Here is a 14853-nt window from a genome sequence, read left to right as displayed (position 1 = left end):
TTAATCCATCCTCCACCCGTCAATGTAAATGTGTAAAATCTGACCGTCTTCCGGAAGACCCAGAAGACGGCCTCAATACGCCCCTGTTATACGCCTTGATCCCCCACCAACATTTCGCGCCCCAAGTCTTCATCGCTGCCATTAACTGCCACCTGCATCAGATATTCTCTTTTTAATGCTTTTAATACAAAAACGTCTAATTCAAAGCCAGTTAATGGATTCCCGTATGCATGAGGCCTTCAAAGACATTTATCTGAAGAGTTAAATATCACTATATCATTTCTTGTTCCCAACAAAAGATTGAAACCTTCATGCTGCAGCAACTGCCTGTCATACAAGTTGCATCCTCAGGAGTTATATACAGGTAATGAAAATGAAAATGCATTTAGTTAAAATTAAAATTAATCCTCGTTTTATGGCGTTTATGTCAGGATATTTTAAACATTTAGAAACATATGTAAATTTTACAGATCTAAGGACCGTAAACATGAACGGCACTACAGTGGCAATAATAATGTTGGTTCATGCGGCACTATTTATGAGCGGTAAGACCACACCATCGATACGCGATAGACGAATAGACGAAGCTTGTTCGTGTTATTCAACTGAATTATGTCCTGGTTGGTTTGACATAGTTTCAGATTGGTTCAACGTCATAGACACAAACAAGGACTCCCATTTGCACGAAGATGAGTTGGTTGCTTTCGCAGACTGGTTACGGAACCAGTACCCTTGGCTAAAACAGGCCGTCGGACTGGATTTATTTTTAATACAAACATGGTATCTATGGGGATTTGGAGCTGATTCGATTGACAGCAACATATTCTTTCAATGTTTCAAATGTGTGTTAGCAGAAATCTATTACATGAATGAACTGTAAGTTTCTAGCACCTGGAATAGTTTTCGGTCGTATCTGTTATCGTAGTGAAACCTTTCCATCGTATAGGTTACCCTGACTACTAGTACGTTCTGTTCATGCCTGCATTCAAGTGCCACTGTAGCCTGCAGTTTTATTTTGTTTTTAATTGATTTCAATGTCGATGTTAATATTTACGGGGACGAGTTCGTTTCACCATGCAACATTATCATAATGACAGTTGGAACTATTTGGAACTGCTTGCTTCTGAGAGACAGGGATCGAGAGCTTAGTGTCCCCCCCCCCCCCCCCCCCCGAAAACTCCATGTCATACTTAAAGTTTGTTATTAGACAAGTTAACTTTATCATTTCAGTACGTGACCCAAAATGAAAAATGTAAACAACAAGGAAGTTATGTATCACGTAGTATAGGAATCCCCCGACGAATATATCCCGAATAATGACATATGATATATGATGTATACTCCTCTAACAAAAAAGTGTCAACCCTACCTCATGTACATTGCAACACGGTACCCGTTAACCAAATTTTACTTAGATATAACAACCGATCATCATGTAAACCAGGGATGTGAGTAGTAAAACATTCCTACATCTAGCTTGACCATTAATATACCCCAACACCAATTATTTTAATATGCGGCTCCAAAGTGAGAGAGAGACAATTTTTAGCGAGCGGTTGACACAGGAGGGATTTTTGACCTGCTGAATTGCCAGAAGAGAACCATTTATAGGTTAAGGCAATATTATAACCAAACGGGACCATTGGCAAGCTGGTCTGGGTAAGGCCGACCGAAGAAAATAACACCCAGATAAGAAATGGTGTTATCAAGCCTTCCTCGTAGAAAACGTTTCCTGACATTTAGGAACTTAATTGACTACAACATTTAACAAGAATAGGGCAAACCATATGTTCCAGTTTATCGTCAGAAGACGTCTCCACAATCGCTGTTACTTTGGCGCGGTTTTGCTCTTGGAGACCCGTGATCAACGTCTACGTTGAGTTAGATGGTATACCAGAACTCTTGCAGCCCAAAACTGGGCAATGAAGCTGTTCTTAGATGAAAGTAGAATAACCGTTTTGAGAAATGATGGACGCGTAAGAGTTTGGGGAACAGATGGTAAGAAGTTACTTCCCAATTTCCTGTCTTTTGTCGACAGGACGCACCCCACATAATTCATGGTATGGAATCTATTGACTACAATGGTGTAGGTGAGCTGGCAGTGGTCAAAGACATTAACCTTAACTAAGTCAATTGGAAAGGAAATGTCTTTGGGGAACATGACTACCCATTTATTATTTAGCATGATAATGCTACTCCACGTACATTCAATGAAACAGCAGACTGCTTACATGCAAAACTTTTCAGACCCCCCCCCTGTCCACAATAGCCAGCTTGATCTCTACATCAGAACCTCATTAAGGATCTGTGGGATACCTGTGGGATAACCACAATATGTGGAACGTCGTCACTCCGCACACGTTACAGAACTTTTTGACTCCATGCACGCACAGACGCGTCAGGTGCGTCCTCCAATCCAGAGGATACTATACAAAATACTAAAATATGGCTATGATTTTTTACTACTGGTTAGCTTTTTCATTGGTTGTACAATCAGTAACATTTTGTGGAAAAAATCCTTTTTAAAGTTGAATAATAACCATTGGTTCATTAAATGATTTTCTATATCACTCTACGCATTGCATTAGGAGTGACACTTTTTTTGCTAGGGGAGTATCTTAGAACTTCTAGTTACTGGCCCTCTCAACAATTCACCCGTTTTAAAGTGAATGATGTGTGTGCGAAACTCCAGTTACTGGTGTTCAAAGGCAAAAACATATAGTGTACATATTCTGGACCAGAATTCTCTCTCACACAAACATTCAGGCAATCACGCATTCCTGACAAACAAAAAAACTAACAACACAAGGTATTGTCCTATCGTCTTTAACTATTGAACCAGGCGTTGAATCGGGGCTAGTTGCTACATTGCATGTATCTTATGTTAATCTAGTGGGATTTCAATTTTTTTCATGCAGTCTGGGCTTCATCTATTTTTACGATCACCCATGGTATTAACTACATTCCCCTACGTATCGAAGCAACAATACTTGAAATATAATTATGAAATTACCTGTTGGATAAATATTCAGGTAAAAGTTATCTAGCTCAGCATTATCACTATTATAGTCCCTGTGTTTTTGACATGCATTTTAACGTTATACTTTAGCAAAACGCTTTGTAGAGTGTTGCACAATTCATCTATGGCAAACGATAAATAGCAGTTGCAACTATTCTTTATCATCTTTCTTCATAAATAATGTTTTGAAATCCACGTTTTATTGGAGCTTCTGACCTCAAAAGAATAAATTATATTATATAATATTATATAATAAAAGTTACCAACTAACCTTTATATTAGGAATGAATACAGGGTAGTCACACGAGAAAGAATATTGTACAAGCTTGCCAGAATGGCCAAAAACCCAATGACATGTGGAAGGTGAGGATGATGATTGATGACAGTTCAGTTTTTTCACTAACAAAGAAGATGGCCTTAAATGAGAAATTTATGGAATGCTGCAAATTTGTAATATATATATAAGATTGACAAACAATTACAATTAATTTATTTTCTAGTGATGCCATGCCGTGATATGTCAGTCATGAGTCAGTTAAACTGATTGCATTTGAGTCAGTGAGCATTATAGCTAGTGCTACCTCCTTCATTCTGAACGGCCCTTAAATATCAAGACCTTGAATAATTTTCCCCCCTTTAAAACAATTGGGATGAATATCTTAGGTCCTTGAGGTCCCAAATTTTTGGCAACTAGTATAGCAACGTGGGGCAGTGTTCAGAATCAAAATATTCGCAGGATATTCGTTTTAATCACGAAAACTGCTTCTTAAATGGCCGTTGACTCCTCGGCTGATTCTTACTCTGTTGTCCCTTATTCAACACGCCTGGATTTTGGTTATGACGGAAAATAATTTGAAAAATTAATTTTAATATTGATAGTTACAATTCTGTGGTGTCTTGGTGAGGTTCATCCTTATTATCCTGCACTTGTTGAGGGACGGGAAGGTATCGTTCACCATGGAAGCGAGCAAATATATACAGGATAGTGAACAAAACTACATTACCTACTGCACCACCTAATGATATATATGCAAAAAACATCCCGTTGATTTGGAAGAAGTGGCCAAAAAGTGCAGGCAAAGTAAGCATCCCTACTGCTGATCCCACAGTAATCAAGGATGCAGCTTTCCCGGTAATGTGGACATACCTATTCGCCCATGAAACTCCGGCAGGGGAAACGGAAGCCATGCCAATCCCATATAGAGCTGTGCAAATCCACATTATTGCCTCCGAACTGTTAACCAAAAATGACATAATCATCGTTGTAAGAAACATTAATGCAAGATCTATCATGGTCATTACAGTAGAGCTCAAAAACTTTGACACTATGATTGACAGGCCTCTTGTGGTGGCTAAGCAGCCCCAGAAAACAGTAGACAGGTTTGCCGCCTTAGGTTTAGACCAGTGGAGAGTCTCAAATCCAAATGTGGTTACAAGAGTTCCAAAAGTAATTTCCAGGCCCACATACAATAGGATATATAATGCAAAGATGAGCAAGAAAGGTACTTTAAACCACATGGAATCTTCTCGAGTTGTTTGGGCTCCTTCTGGAATATGTGCCTTTGCCTTTTTCCAGTATAAACATTTGTGTTCTTGATGAGAAATTGCAATAAAAGGTATAGTGCAAAGTACAGCAATCATGCCAACACTAATGTAGGCAAATATAATGCGTGTTTCTGTCCACATTTCCACTGTGTTAATGATCGAGATTTCACTTGACCCGTTGGGGAAGATCGATGTATATGTAACGTTACTTGGATACGCATTCAATAGTATTGTTTCTCCGTTTTGGCTCCAAATGTCCAGGGTGTCATTTACATGACGATGCAGAGATGCATTATCTTCTCCAGTAAACAGCAGCTCGTATACATTTGACGTTTCATTGTTGGTAACGTCCATTCTTTTGGACAGTAGAGGCTCTGCAATTATGGGGGCCACAAATGCACCAACGCCAAAAGAGAAGTGCAACAACTGAAGGTATGGACCACTTTTCTTTTCCCACAGTTCCAGAATCATGGCATTGCCACCTAAAATGTAAATGGTCAAGAACAGAAAGAATTTTTATATTCTATCTCCAGATCATATTTTTATTAGAGGTAAGTTTTCAACAGAACGTTTTAAAATCAACCGATAATCCTAGTTACAGAATTGACTGGCATACGGTTGCCTTTGATTGTTTTGGCTTTACCAACTGAACCAAATGTTACTTAAGTCTTACTCCCACCAAAGAGCTATAGTTAAAATCCCGTAATCCCTCCAACAAAGACAACAGTTAAGGGTAGTATATACAGACAAATGACCAGAGGACCTTTATACTAACATGTATCCAAGCATCCCATCACTATACCCTGTCCTGCCAGACATGCTGCCAGTTCCGATAAGTGTGAAGCAAACGGAATGAGAACATTTGTTACAGCAGTTAATATCATCACCAAACTGAGGATCAAGTGATGGTTCATGTGGTCGAAGAAGATGCCGCCACTAATGGACCCAATAATTAAACCGGCCGAACGGCCACTGATGGCGTATGTGACCGATTCCACGGAGGCACCAACTTGTTTCCTCAGATCAATTAACGTGGGTCCAGGGATAGACACGCTTGTCCCCTACATAAAAAATGAGGTCAAGTTATTTTACTCTTTTATGTATTGTTCTGTTCTTAGCATATTGGGTTAGACCCCAGGCCTGGAATAAGTCAGTAAATAAAGTTTATCTTGTACTAAAATTCCAAAATTCTGAGTATGTGCAATTCAATTTCTCCTATGGTGGGCTATCGAAATCACACTCCCCTCAATTAAGCAAATTTAGCACTGAATAAATTACTCAATTTTCCAAAACAGATGTCATCGGTTCTCTTGAGATATGGTGCTGGAGAAATAGAATCTGAAGTTGAAGTAACATAAAGTGATTTGAATCCAATTATCAAATTGTCCGATGATTACATTATTATTGAACTTTGAAATTAACGTTCTTAGTCACCCGATATACTCAATGTTCTGAAAAAAATTGTCAGCAAACATTCATATGAATTCATAATAAATCATGTATAGTTCATAGCGACTTAACACCTTGAAATCGGCCAAAAACTTACGAGTCAGACTTCGAACTACATGTAGATAAGGGTGACTATCACCAAGACAAAACATAATGTCATGAAGGACAAATACTAATGCTGGTGCTTGACGAATTTTCTCTCACTTCACTCACCAAAGCCATCATCGCAGCACATATTGCAAATGTTTGGAACCACTTGCCTCTGACAGACAGGGATCGAGAGCAAAAACCTTTTTCGTCCAAATTGTCCATGATTTCCGAATTGTCTGTCAGTGGACAAGTAAACTTTATCACCTCAACAGTTGACCTTAAGTGCCATAGGTATATATAAGCAGCAGACAAGGTACATGTATGTGTCACAGGCCAGATCCCAATCTAGTTCCACTTACTAACTGGATTAGGTCAGATCCCGTTTGGGTCTTTGCAGTGTTTATACCACAATTGCAGTTAGTTTTATAATAAATTAACTCAAACTCTTTTGAGTGTTTCTTGAAAAAACGACCGAAATAATTCCTCCTCAGATTAGATTTTTAAAAACGTGATTTATCATATCATCGTTTTGCTCTCAATACAAAACATACATCAATGTGGCACAACTTGTCAAGAATGTCGGCAAAAGATTATGTGACTTGACTTGAAGTACAGAGGACTGTGGAATAAGTTTCGTTGATTTTCATGTAATTAACATATAAATGTTCAGGATAAGATAAGCTCAGATTACAATCCCTAAAAACTCATCTATGGAAGTAGAAATGGCATTTGGCATATCGTACACATGGGTTCAGAACCTTATGATGCAACACAAGCGACGTTAGCTTTTAGCTACGTGGATTTCTTACTTTGCATAACCTAGCAATAATTGTTGACATTCAAGTTTCCTTACCAGTTTGTAGCGAATCCAGCATTAACTAGAAAATAGTAATTTTATAACTTTGACGCAAACTCCATCTGGCTTAAGACCCAATATCTTAGATCCAACTTACACGAAATAAAAACAACACCTCAGTCATCAAAATAATATAATCACTTTATTCATATATTTATATATCTACTGGATAAGAATCAAATTTACAGAATTTGTTCATATGCACTTAGTAGTATAGACTGCCATTTGTATATAATATATTTATGAAAATGTAAATACTTTCCCAAACTAAATTACAGCGAGTTCCATTGTACAAATCCATTGATGTTCCCCAAGGCACCCTCCTTACCATAAAAAAAGGGAAACCTACCAAAAGAACAAGAGCATGTCACAGAAATACCTACTTCCAGAGGATTTACCATAACATTTTTTCTGCCGGGAGACAAACAGCCATCACAGACACACCTTTAACTTTACATTAACACTTACATTTCACATAAATGTGTTCCTGTAAAGGGTCGGCATATCTGACAGTGACAGGTGGATTTCATACAAGGACGAGTGAGCAACATCATTTCAATTAAAAACTATTGCCTTGATATGCCTCTTGTGAAATATAGGCAACCCCAGTAGGTTTACCTTGAGGGGAAATTGACCAAAGTTTAAGTAGATCATTAATCATAAGAAGCAATGCAAACATGCCTTTTTTTGTCATAGAAAACAAAAGCGAAATTTCAGCAGCCAACTGCTCGAATCTTAAAACATGCCAAGCATCATTTCACTATCGGTCTTTTTTGGCAGTTTATCCAGATTTTCTATACAAGCAGCAACCATTACATAAATATATGTATATACAGTTATTTTTCCTGTAAAAAAGCTTAACGTGTATAATTATACCCAATAAATGCACAACCTCATTTTTGTCCTGTTATAACCACCTATCCGGATACATTTTGGTAAAAAAGAAAAAAAAAAAAAAAAAAAAAAAAAAACAAAACGAAAAAGAAAGAATCAAATGTGTACAATTACTGATCTATCCACTATAAAACCACTGCTTGGATTATTTTCCAAATTCTAATGACCAAAAGTATGTAGAAGCTGAAATGTGAATCAGAAACAATTTAAGTGAATCTTTGGTGGCAAGATTTTCACATCTTTTTTCAAAGCTGACATACTTGGCAAATGGATACTGGCAATCAAATCTATTACATATTGCAAACTGGATTACACAAATACTACTAACTTTGTAATTATCACAATTTTTCTTAAAACTGTGCCCAAGTCATAACCCATGCATATTATGCACGTCTTCAAGCCTTGCAATCAAGGCAGTTCACACGATTTTCTCATTCACAGCCCTAATCCACATTCTAAGAATTGAAAGAAATATTCATTTATGGAAGAAACCCAATATCTGTATAAATTCAAGATCATATAATGGTATTATATATTTGTAATAACAAAAAATATTGCCATTGATTTACTTAATCATGTGACCAGATAACTGTGATTAAAAGTACAACCAGGCAGTCCATACACACAGCTGGGTGAAGTTACATATGAAAGCTTATAACACTGTTTTCAATTTTACACGTTAAAACTGTGTGTGTCATTAGAAATAATACTAATTTAAGTATCTGTACTGTAACTATTTTGTTTTTGATGTAAACTAATTGTTTTATCTATTCATTGTGAAACATCTCTTGGCTTTGATTGATAGCTCACATTTAACTTGTAATCTGTGTAGGCATAGAAATGTTATCAACCTGCTTAAATTGTTTTTGATGTAAAAGAACAAAACAAAACAGTTACAGTATTATGTCAACCACAAGCTTAATTGTTCTTCATATTGACAGTTTTAACATCTTCCAGTCGTTTCCTTCAATAAGGCAATGTAAATCAAAACTACTATAAATCCATGACTGTTAAAGATGGTTTCCACGACACTGGAACAATCTTTTTGGTCCCCTCAGACTTCTCCATCATCCAACAGTCCTGAATGAAGTTGATTTCTTCTCAATCTTCCCCAGAAAGTTTGCATTCTTACAAGTACATTTTTCACTCTCACAATCTTTGGAACATCTCATTTTTCTTCTGGAATGGTACATGCTGTGACTTGGGATCAGCCTTTTTGCGTTTTTTCAGCATTTCCCTCATTTCCTTGGCAGACATGGGTAAGTTCAGAGTGTCCCCGTTGGCCTGAGGAGAGGGGGCTGGAGGCTGGGGGGCTGCTGCCTTGACAGGAGCTGGTTCCTCTACATGTACAGGCTCAGGAGGTGGTGGCTCCACAACAGGAGCTGGCTCTGGCTCGGGCTCTGGCTCGGGTTCAGCAGGGGGTGGTGGTGGTGGAGTGGGCTCCCTTTGTGGCTCCTAGAATGAGGGAGGAGAAAAAGTCATATCATGTTAAACAGCAAAGCAGCATTCCCTTCAGCATGCGGTTACCAATCAGTCAGAATGCTGCTACATTTCCCACATAACCATACTTCACCTTCATGCAGTTGGAATCTTATAACACTAAAGTTCACCATATGAATTCCAAAACCTTTATCGCAGAGATGCAGTTTTTATCCTTGGCGTCCCATCCGGTAATAGGCTGAAATCTTATATACCACAGTTTTCATCTCATCATTTGAAGTAATTTCATGCAAGAGATGTTAGTAGTACATTTTCAGTACAGTACTGAAAATGATCATGACACCCTCAACCTATGACTCAGGGTAAAAACACAGTGGGCAATAACCAAGAGCTGAAACATGGTAACGCATGCCCAGAATAAGTATGTATCCCCAGGCCTTCTTCTGTACTCCTGAGTACATATTCATGCACCACCTCCTGCTGCCATCTGGTGGAACAAAAAGGTTAATACATAATAAATCAACAAATGTAAATGATGTTAGTTTCCCTGCCAACTCATACATGCAGGACTTCTTGCATTAAATGTGTTCTACTAATTACAGCAGTTTTGGATTTCTCATTCCACACTGGTGCCATGTGCAATGTGAACATGATTGAGCATTTGCTGAAATGCTTTAATGAGAGCCTTGCGACTGTGATGTGAAAGGATACAAAATGTGTGTGCATAAACTTCTATATATCAGTGCAGTTGGACAGGGAATAAAGCTGCTTGGTGAAGTGAAAGCCAAAATAAAAACTTAAGTCTCAAATAAATGACAGGAAAAAAATGGGAAAATTAATATTCAGAGTAATTTGAAATTTTTAAGGTATCATTTTAATAATGAACATGGCTTGGGGGGAATCTTTCCTTTCCACATCTCAAAATATTTACTCATAATTAGTAACTTGCATGTTTGAATGCCTAAAATGGTAACTTGAGGCGTAAAAGAAAAAAAAATGAAGCATGCAAAGGACAAACTCAGGCATAGATGTCAGCACTGGTCTCACCTCCACAGCAGCAGCTGGCGGTTCCTCCTCTTCCTGAAATTGTGACAACTTTGCATAAATGTTAAAGCACACAGCACAGCAACCAACTGCAACTTGTATTGGCTGATATTTCTTCCACTAACTTTTTACAGTGAAGAAATACTTGAGATTAATCAAAGCAAAAGTTCTGAGACAACACCACACTTGACTTTTACATTTGAAATTAGGACCAATGCATATGACACTCACAGGTTATGGATTTTTGAGAGGAAATGATCTTCATAAAGTCAAGATAAAAACAATGTGAATATATCGGTCATTTTTTCACCTTATCATGGCCATTGGTTAGCTCAGGTTCTGGCTCTTCTTGTTTCTGCTCTTCCTGCTGAGGAAATGTTTTTGGCCAATTAAAACTGTTACATTTTTCAATACATAGTGCACAGAGCAGAGCAGTAAGCAGCTGCAAGCCGAAGTTTGTTGACAAGTACAACTGTAAACTGTTTAAACCAATGACATGTAGGTTTAAATAATTTAACAAATATCGAGTTAAAATTATCATAAAACCAGGTAGTTATCGTGTTTTGTATGCCTAAATGCATAACTTAAAACCATAGATGTTAAAATGACCCTGTAAATTTCATTTCTATGAGCACTCTGAAAAGCTGAGCATGGGTAAACAACCCCAAGCAAAGAAAACTCCACACAAAGTTCACACCACTGAAATTCATTTGTGGTGTTAATATTTTCATATCCCCCCTTTGGATCTTTTAAGTCACAGAAAGATGAAAACAACCACACAGCAATTTGCAAATTTCATAAAATGGTATTCATATCTTCACTGTGAAAAAAAAGCTGTAGAAGATGCTGTTAGTGATAAGCAGTGTCAGCTAGAGAGACACAGCACACAGTGGCTATCTCACCTCATCCTGGACCACCTCTACTGGCTCTGGCGACACCTAGTGGTGGAAAGTCAAGGCCAAATGTAAAACATCTCATACATTTACAAAGTTACTTCTGAAAATGCTTTTATATCACTTTTGTCAAACAGACTAAAATAACAGGAAAAAATTTGCCTTTAATCTATTTGTAAAACTTTCATTACAGTTTTTTTTTTTTTTTTTTTTTTTTTGTGCACCTGAAAGAAAAGACGTGTAATCATTGGTTAATGTCCATTAAGTAAATTCATCATTATCAAAATGACAAAACAATGAAAATGCTTCAAAAAAGCAGATATAAAGCACATGCAGTCTATGAAAAAGATCTGAAACAAATTGTAACATGTTGATTACCTGGCTGACATATTGGAGTACAAAACCAGACATTAGTAAGCGACATAATTATTTCAAAATGCTTCGTAGCAAAACATTCAGCAGAAAGCATCAGCATATATTATTTTGACTGCATATGTCTGGTATTATTGTCTAAATATATATAACATATAGTGTAAAATCCCTTCCTGTAACATATAGTGTAAAATCCCTTCCTATATTCCTATTCTGATTGTATACATGCTTTCTTATGTGACCCTGGTTTAAGGTTAGCTTCCAAACATACTTGACATATAAACACATATGGCCTTATCTTAGACATGCTTAAATGCATCCAAATATTAGTCTATGAATGCCAAAAAAAATCAATTCTATATAAATAACAAAAACAATAAATAACATGTTAATCTGAACTGATACCCAAATTAAAGACCACAAAAAATACCAACAATCAATCTTTCATCAGAATACATGCTGTTAAATAATGTAACTTGATATTCCCTGACCAATGGCTAAAACAAAACAAAAAAATAATATCATTATGCCAGTATCTCTGACCATTGTTAGTGGCATTTAGTTAAAATATGCCTGGCCCATGCATCAGCAAGCCTTTGGACTTTTTACCTTGTCAGAATGTACTGAGGGTTCCTTCTCTGACTGACTGTCAGAAGATAACTGTTTCTACAAAGGCAAGAATCATTCCTATAACTAAAGCTGGGCACTCAAGATGAAAATAACTTAAGGTAAAATTTATATATTGTGTTTGCATGCATTTGTTACAATAGAACCAGTCTTTTGATCCAAATAGTAATTGGAACCAATTTCTCATAGTACAGTATGAAAATATATATGAGATACACATAAAATGAGAGCGTATAGAATGAGTGTTATCCTCACTGCCAGTACCTGTTCCTCCTGTTCTGAGTGGACAGAAGGTGTCTTTTCTGCCACCTCCTCAGCTACCTCCTGCTGGAAGAGAACAACTTGGAGAATCACTTATGAGTTTAAAAAAAGTTCTCTGACACTCTGGCACAATAATGTAAATGTTTGCATCAACCAAATGTCATGAACACAGACAACATTGCACTTGCTTTCAAAGGAATGGCCGAATGATTAATGTGATACTTTGAATTGTGTGATTATAAATTCTGAGTAAAATTGCCACATATGAGTGGACAGTAATTCAATATACCATATCAATTATGTTCTTGCTCTACTTGCCACCAAGGATTAACAGTAGGTTCTTCATTCCTGCTAGATCTAGTAGTATTACCATTTAACTTTTGGGAAGGCAAACCTGGCAGTTGTCTCCTTGTTACTTTTTTACCCAGGAATACCATCCCCTGTATTACTGACTGAATTAACTCGGTCTTGTTAGTAAAATAACTGTTCTAAACACCTTATATTTCAACCCTGTGAAAGGATATACTCCTTAAGACACAATGAATAGACTTTGCACAATACCACAAATACCAGACAACATGACAATGAAGAGATTAGTCAATTCAAAGGCTATACTGATCAATTTTAGTCATGATTATCATTCTGTGAAGGCTCCTGAAAAACAAAGACAAAAGCTGAGCAATGATTGCTATCATAATTCCATTATTAGCATATTTAGTCCCCTTGCACAAAATGGCAGAACCAATGCATCTTCTCTCTCTACACCATCTGATAACAAATTCAAAGTGTTAGTTACATCACCACACCATTGTACATCTAATGAAGATTACACATCTTTCAAATCCACCAACATTTATATACCTCATCTGCGTGGACAGGCACCTCTGCCTCGGGTGCTGGTGGCTCTGGTAATTCCTGATAACAAAAGGGAATAATGAAGGGTGAGTTACATGGTCTGGAACATACTCTGTGCATTTATCAGAAATTGCCAAAGGGCAATATTGTTTTAAGAGACAAAAAAAAGTTTTAAAAAATTATAACTGAAAAAAAATAATAACCAATACCTGATCTGAATGTGGTGACAGGTCTTCTTCCTCTGGAGGTGAAGGCAACTGTTCACACTGTGAAAACATTTGACATCTATTATATAAATATTTTTATGACTCATCATTCATGTCTTGTTAAGGCAACTGTTCACACTGTGAAAACATTTGACATCTATTATATAAATATTTTTATGACTCATCATTCATGTCTTGTTAATGCCAAAGTCATTAAATTTTTGATCAAATTCAGTACATGCTTGTATTAGACTTTTGTGTGTATCCGATACCTTTGCATCAATTTCACGACAAAAAGAAACATTGAGTTACAAATCACTGCCCATTTCCTGGAATTTTAAGAGATTCTGGATCACCTCTCCTCATACAACACTGTATCTATTACTTATCATGTCCAACTGCAATAAAACAAACTGGTTAGATTATATTACATCAAATCTCCAAATGCCCCATCCTCATGCACTGATCTGTGTCATAACTACTTCATCAAAACCTTAACAGAATCAATACAACCTTAACTTTACCTATTCACTTCTCCTTTGCTTGTTGTACAATGAGGATTAATAGCTACCTGTTCAAACATCTAAAACATACACACCAGAAAACATCACAACCCTTCTGAATTCAGACAGAAAATGATCCCTATCCCTGCACCAGTACATTATCACAACTCTTCTAAATTTTTAACCAATGTGATCTACCTTGCCCAAACTTCCTATAACTCTACAAAAACCTTTGAAATATGATTACATAACTTATCCACCTACCACTCATGCTGTCATATTATTTATTATTAGTTTTGTAAGATTATTCCTACCTTCATACTAAGTAAGACACAGATATTTTTTAGTCCTTTTCACACAACCTTATACCATGGACTAAATCAGTATTCAAAACTTGATCTGAAGATGTGTCATTACATTATAGAAAAAAATCTTCATAATTGATAAAAATCATCTGCATCATAGATGAAATAATCTACATTTTTGATACTGCACCATCTCATCTTAAAATGACATGTACCTCATCTGCCTGGACGGCCACTTCTGTCTCATTTTGTACCACTTCTGACAATTCCTGATGACAAAGAAATAATGGCAGTGTATTTAAATTAATTATGCCCCAATGTCCAGAGTTGACTTTTTTCTCTACTCTCCACAGCAATGCTGCTGTGTATGTTGGTCAATTAATAATACCTTAACAGGTTTTAAATATTTCAAAAAGGATTAATGTACCTCATCTGAGTGTGTAGATAGTTCTTCTTCCTCTGGGGGTGGTGGCACATCCTCACACTAAGAAAAA

At 36.8% G+C, this 14853-nt stretch overlaps 2 protein-coding genes across 34 annotated transcripts in view; both read right to left on the bottom strand.

Annotated features, from left to right (window-relative positions):
• Positions 1-3047: 3047 nt before the first annotated feature.
• LOC147764142 (sodium-dependent glucose transporter 1A-like) lies at positions 3048-6325 on the bottom strand. The gene is made up of 3 exons (XM_087002156.1): positions 6227-6325; positions 5340-5625; positions 3048-5046 (listed from the first exon to the last, which is right to left on the bottom strand). The coding sequence occupies exons 1-3, from the start codon at positions 6323-6325 to the stop codon at positions 3899-3901; spliced, it is 1533 nt and encodes a 510-aa protein (XP_086858282.1). The 3' UTR covers positions 3048-3898.
• Positions 6326-7079: 754 nt separating this feature from the next.
• LOC106157179 (uncharacterized) overlaps positions 7080-14853 on the bottom strand; it is a 32204-nt gene continuing 24430 nt past the window's right edge. For 19 of the 33 annotated variants that reach the window (XM_087010752.1, XM_087010767.1, XM_087010779.1 and 16 more), the window contains 10 exons: positions 14787-14843; positions 14575-14628; positions 13555-13611; positions 13352-13405; positions 12494-12556; positions 12212-12268; positions 11240-11275; positions 10648-10704; positions 10341-10373; positions 7080-9308 (listed from right to left, as the gene is read on the bottom strand). In XM_087010752.1, coding sequence (XP_086866878.1) covers positions 9003-9308; positions 10341-10373; positions 10648-10704; positions 11240-11275; positions 12212-12268; positions 12494-12556; positions 13352-13405; positions 13555-13611; positions 14575-14628; positions 14787-14843 — 774 coding nt within the window. In that variant the 3' untranslated portion in view covers positions 7080-9002. The remainder of the gene's footprint in view (positions 9309-10340; positions 10374-10647; positions 10705-11239; positions 11276-12211; positions 12269-12493; positions 12557-13351; positions 13406-13554; positions 13612-14574; positions 14629-14786; positions 14844-14853) is intronic. The other 14 variants (XM_087010756.1, XM_087010818.1, XM_087010822.1 and 11 more) reach the window with 10 other exon arrangements.

Source organism: Lingula anatina, chromosome 1 (assembly GCF_051362555.1).
Source record: "Lingula anatina isolate TDL-2025a chromosome 1, LinAna3.0, whole genome shotgun sequence".
Classification (NCBI taxonomy): domain Eukaryota; kingdom Metazoa; phylum Brachiopoda; class Lingulata; order Lingulida; family Lingulidae; genus Lingula; species Lingula anatina.
Note: the sequence above shows the minus strand (reverse complement) of the source record. Positions and strands in the feature narration are given on the sequence as shown.

Coding starts and splice junctions, on each gene's coding strand:
- LOC147764142 (XM_087002156.1), bottom strand. CDS start 6,325: ATGGACAATTTGGACGAAAAAGGTTTTTGCTCTCGATCCCTGTCTGTC. Junction 5,626..6,226: donor GTGCTGCGATGATGGCTTTG/GTGAGTGAAGTG, acceptor TTTTTTATGTAG/GGGACAAGCGTGTCTATCCC. Junction 5,047..5,339: donor GATGGGATGCTTGGATACAT/GTTAGTATAAAG, acceptor TTTACATTTTAG/GTGGCAATGCCATGATTCTG.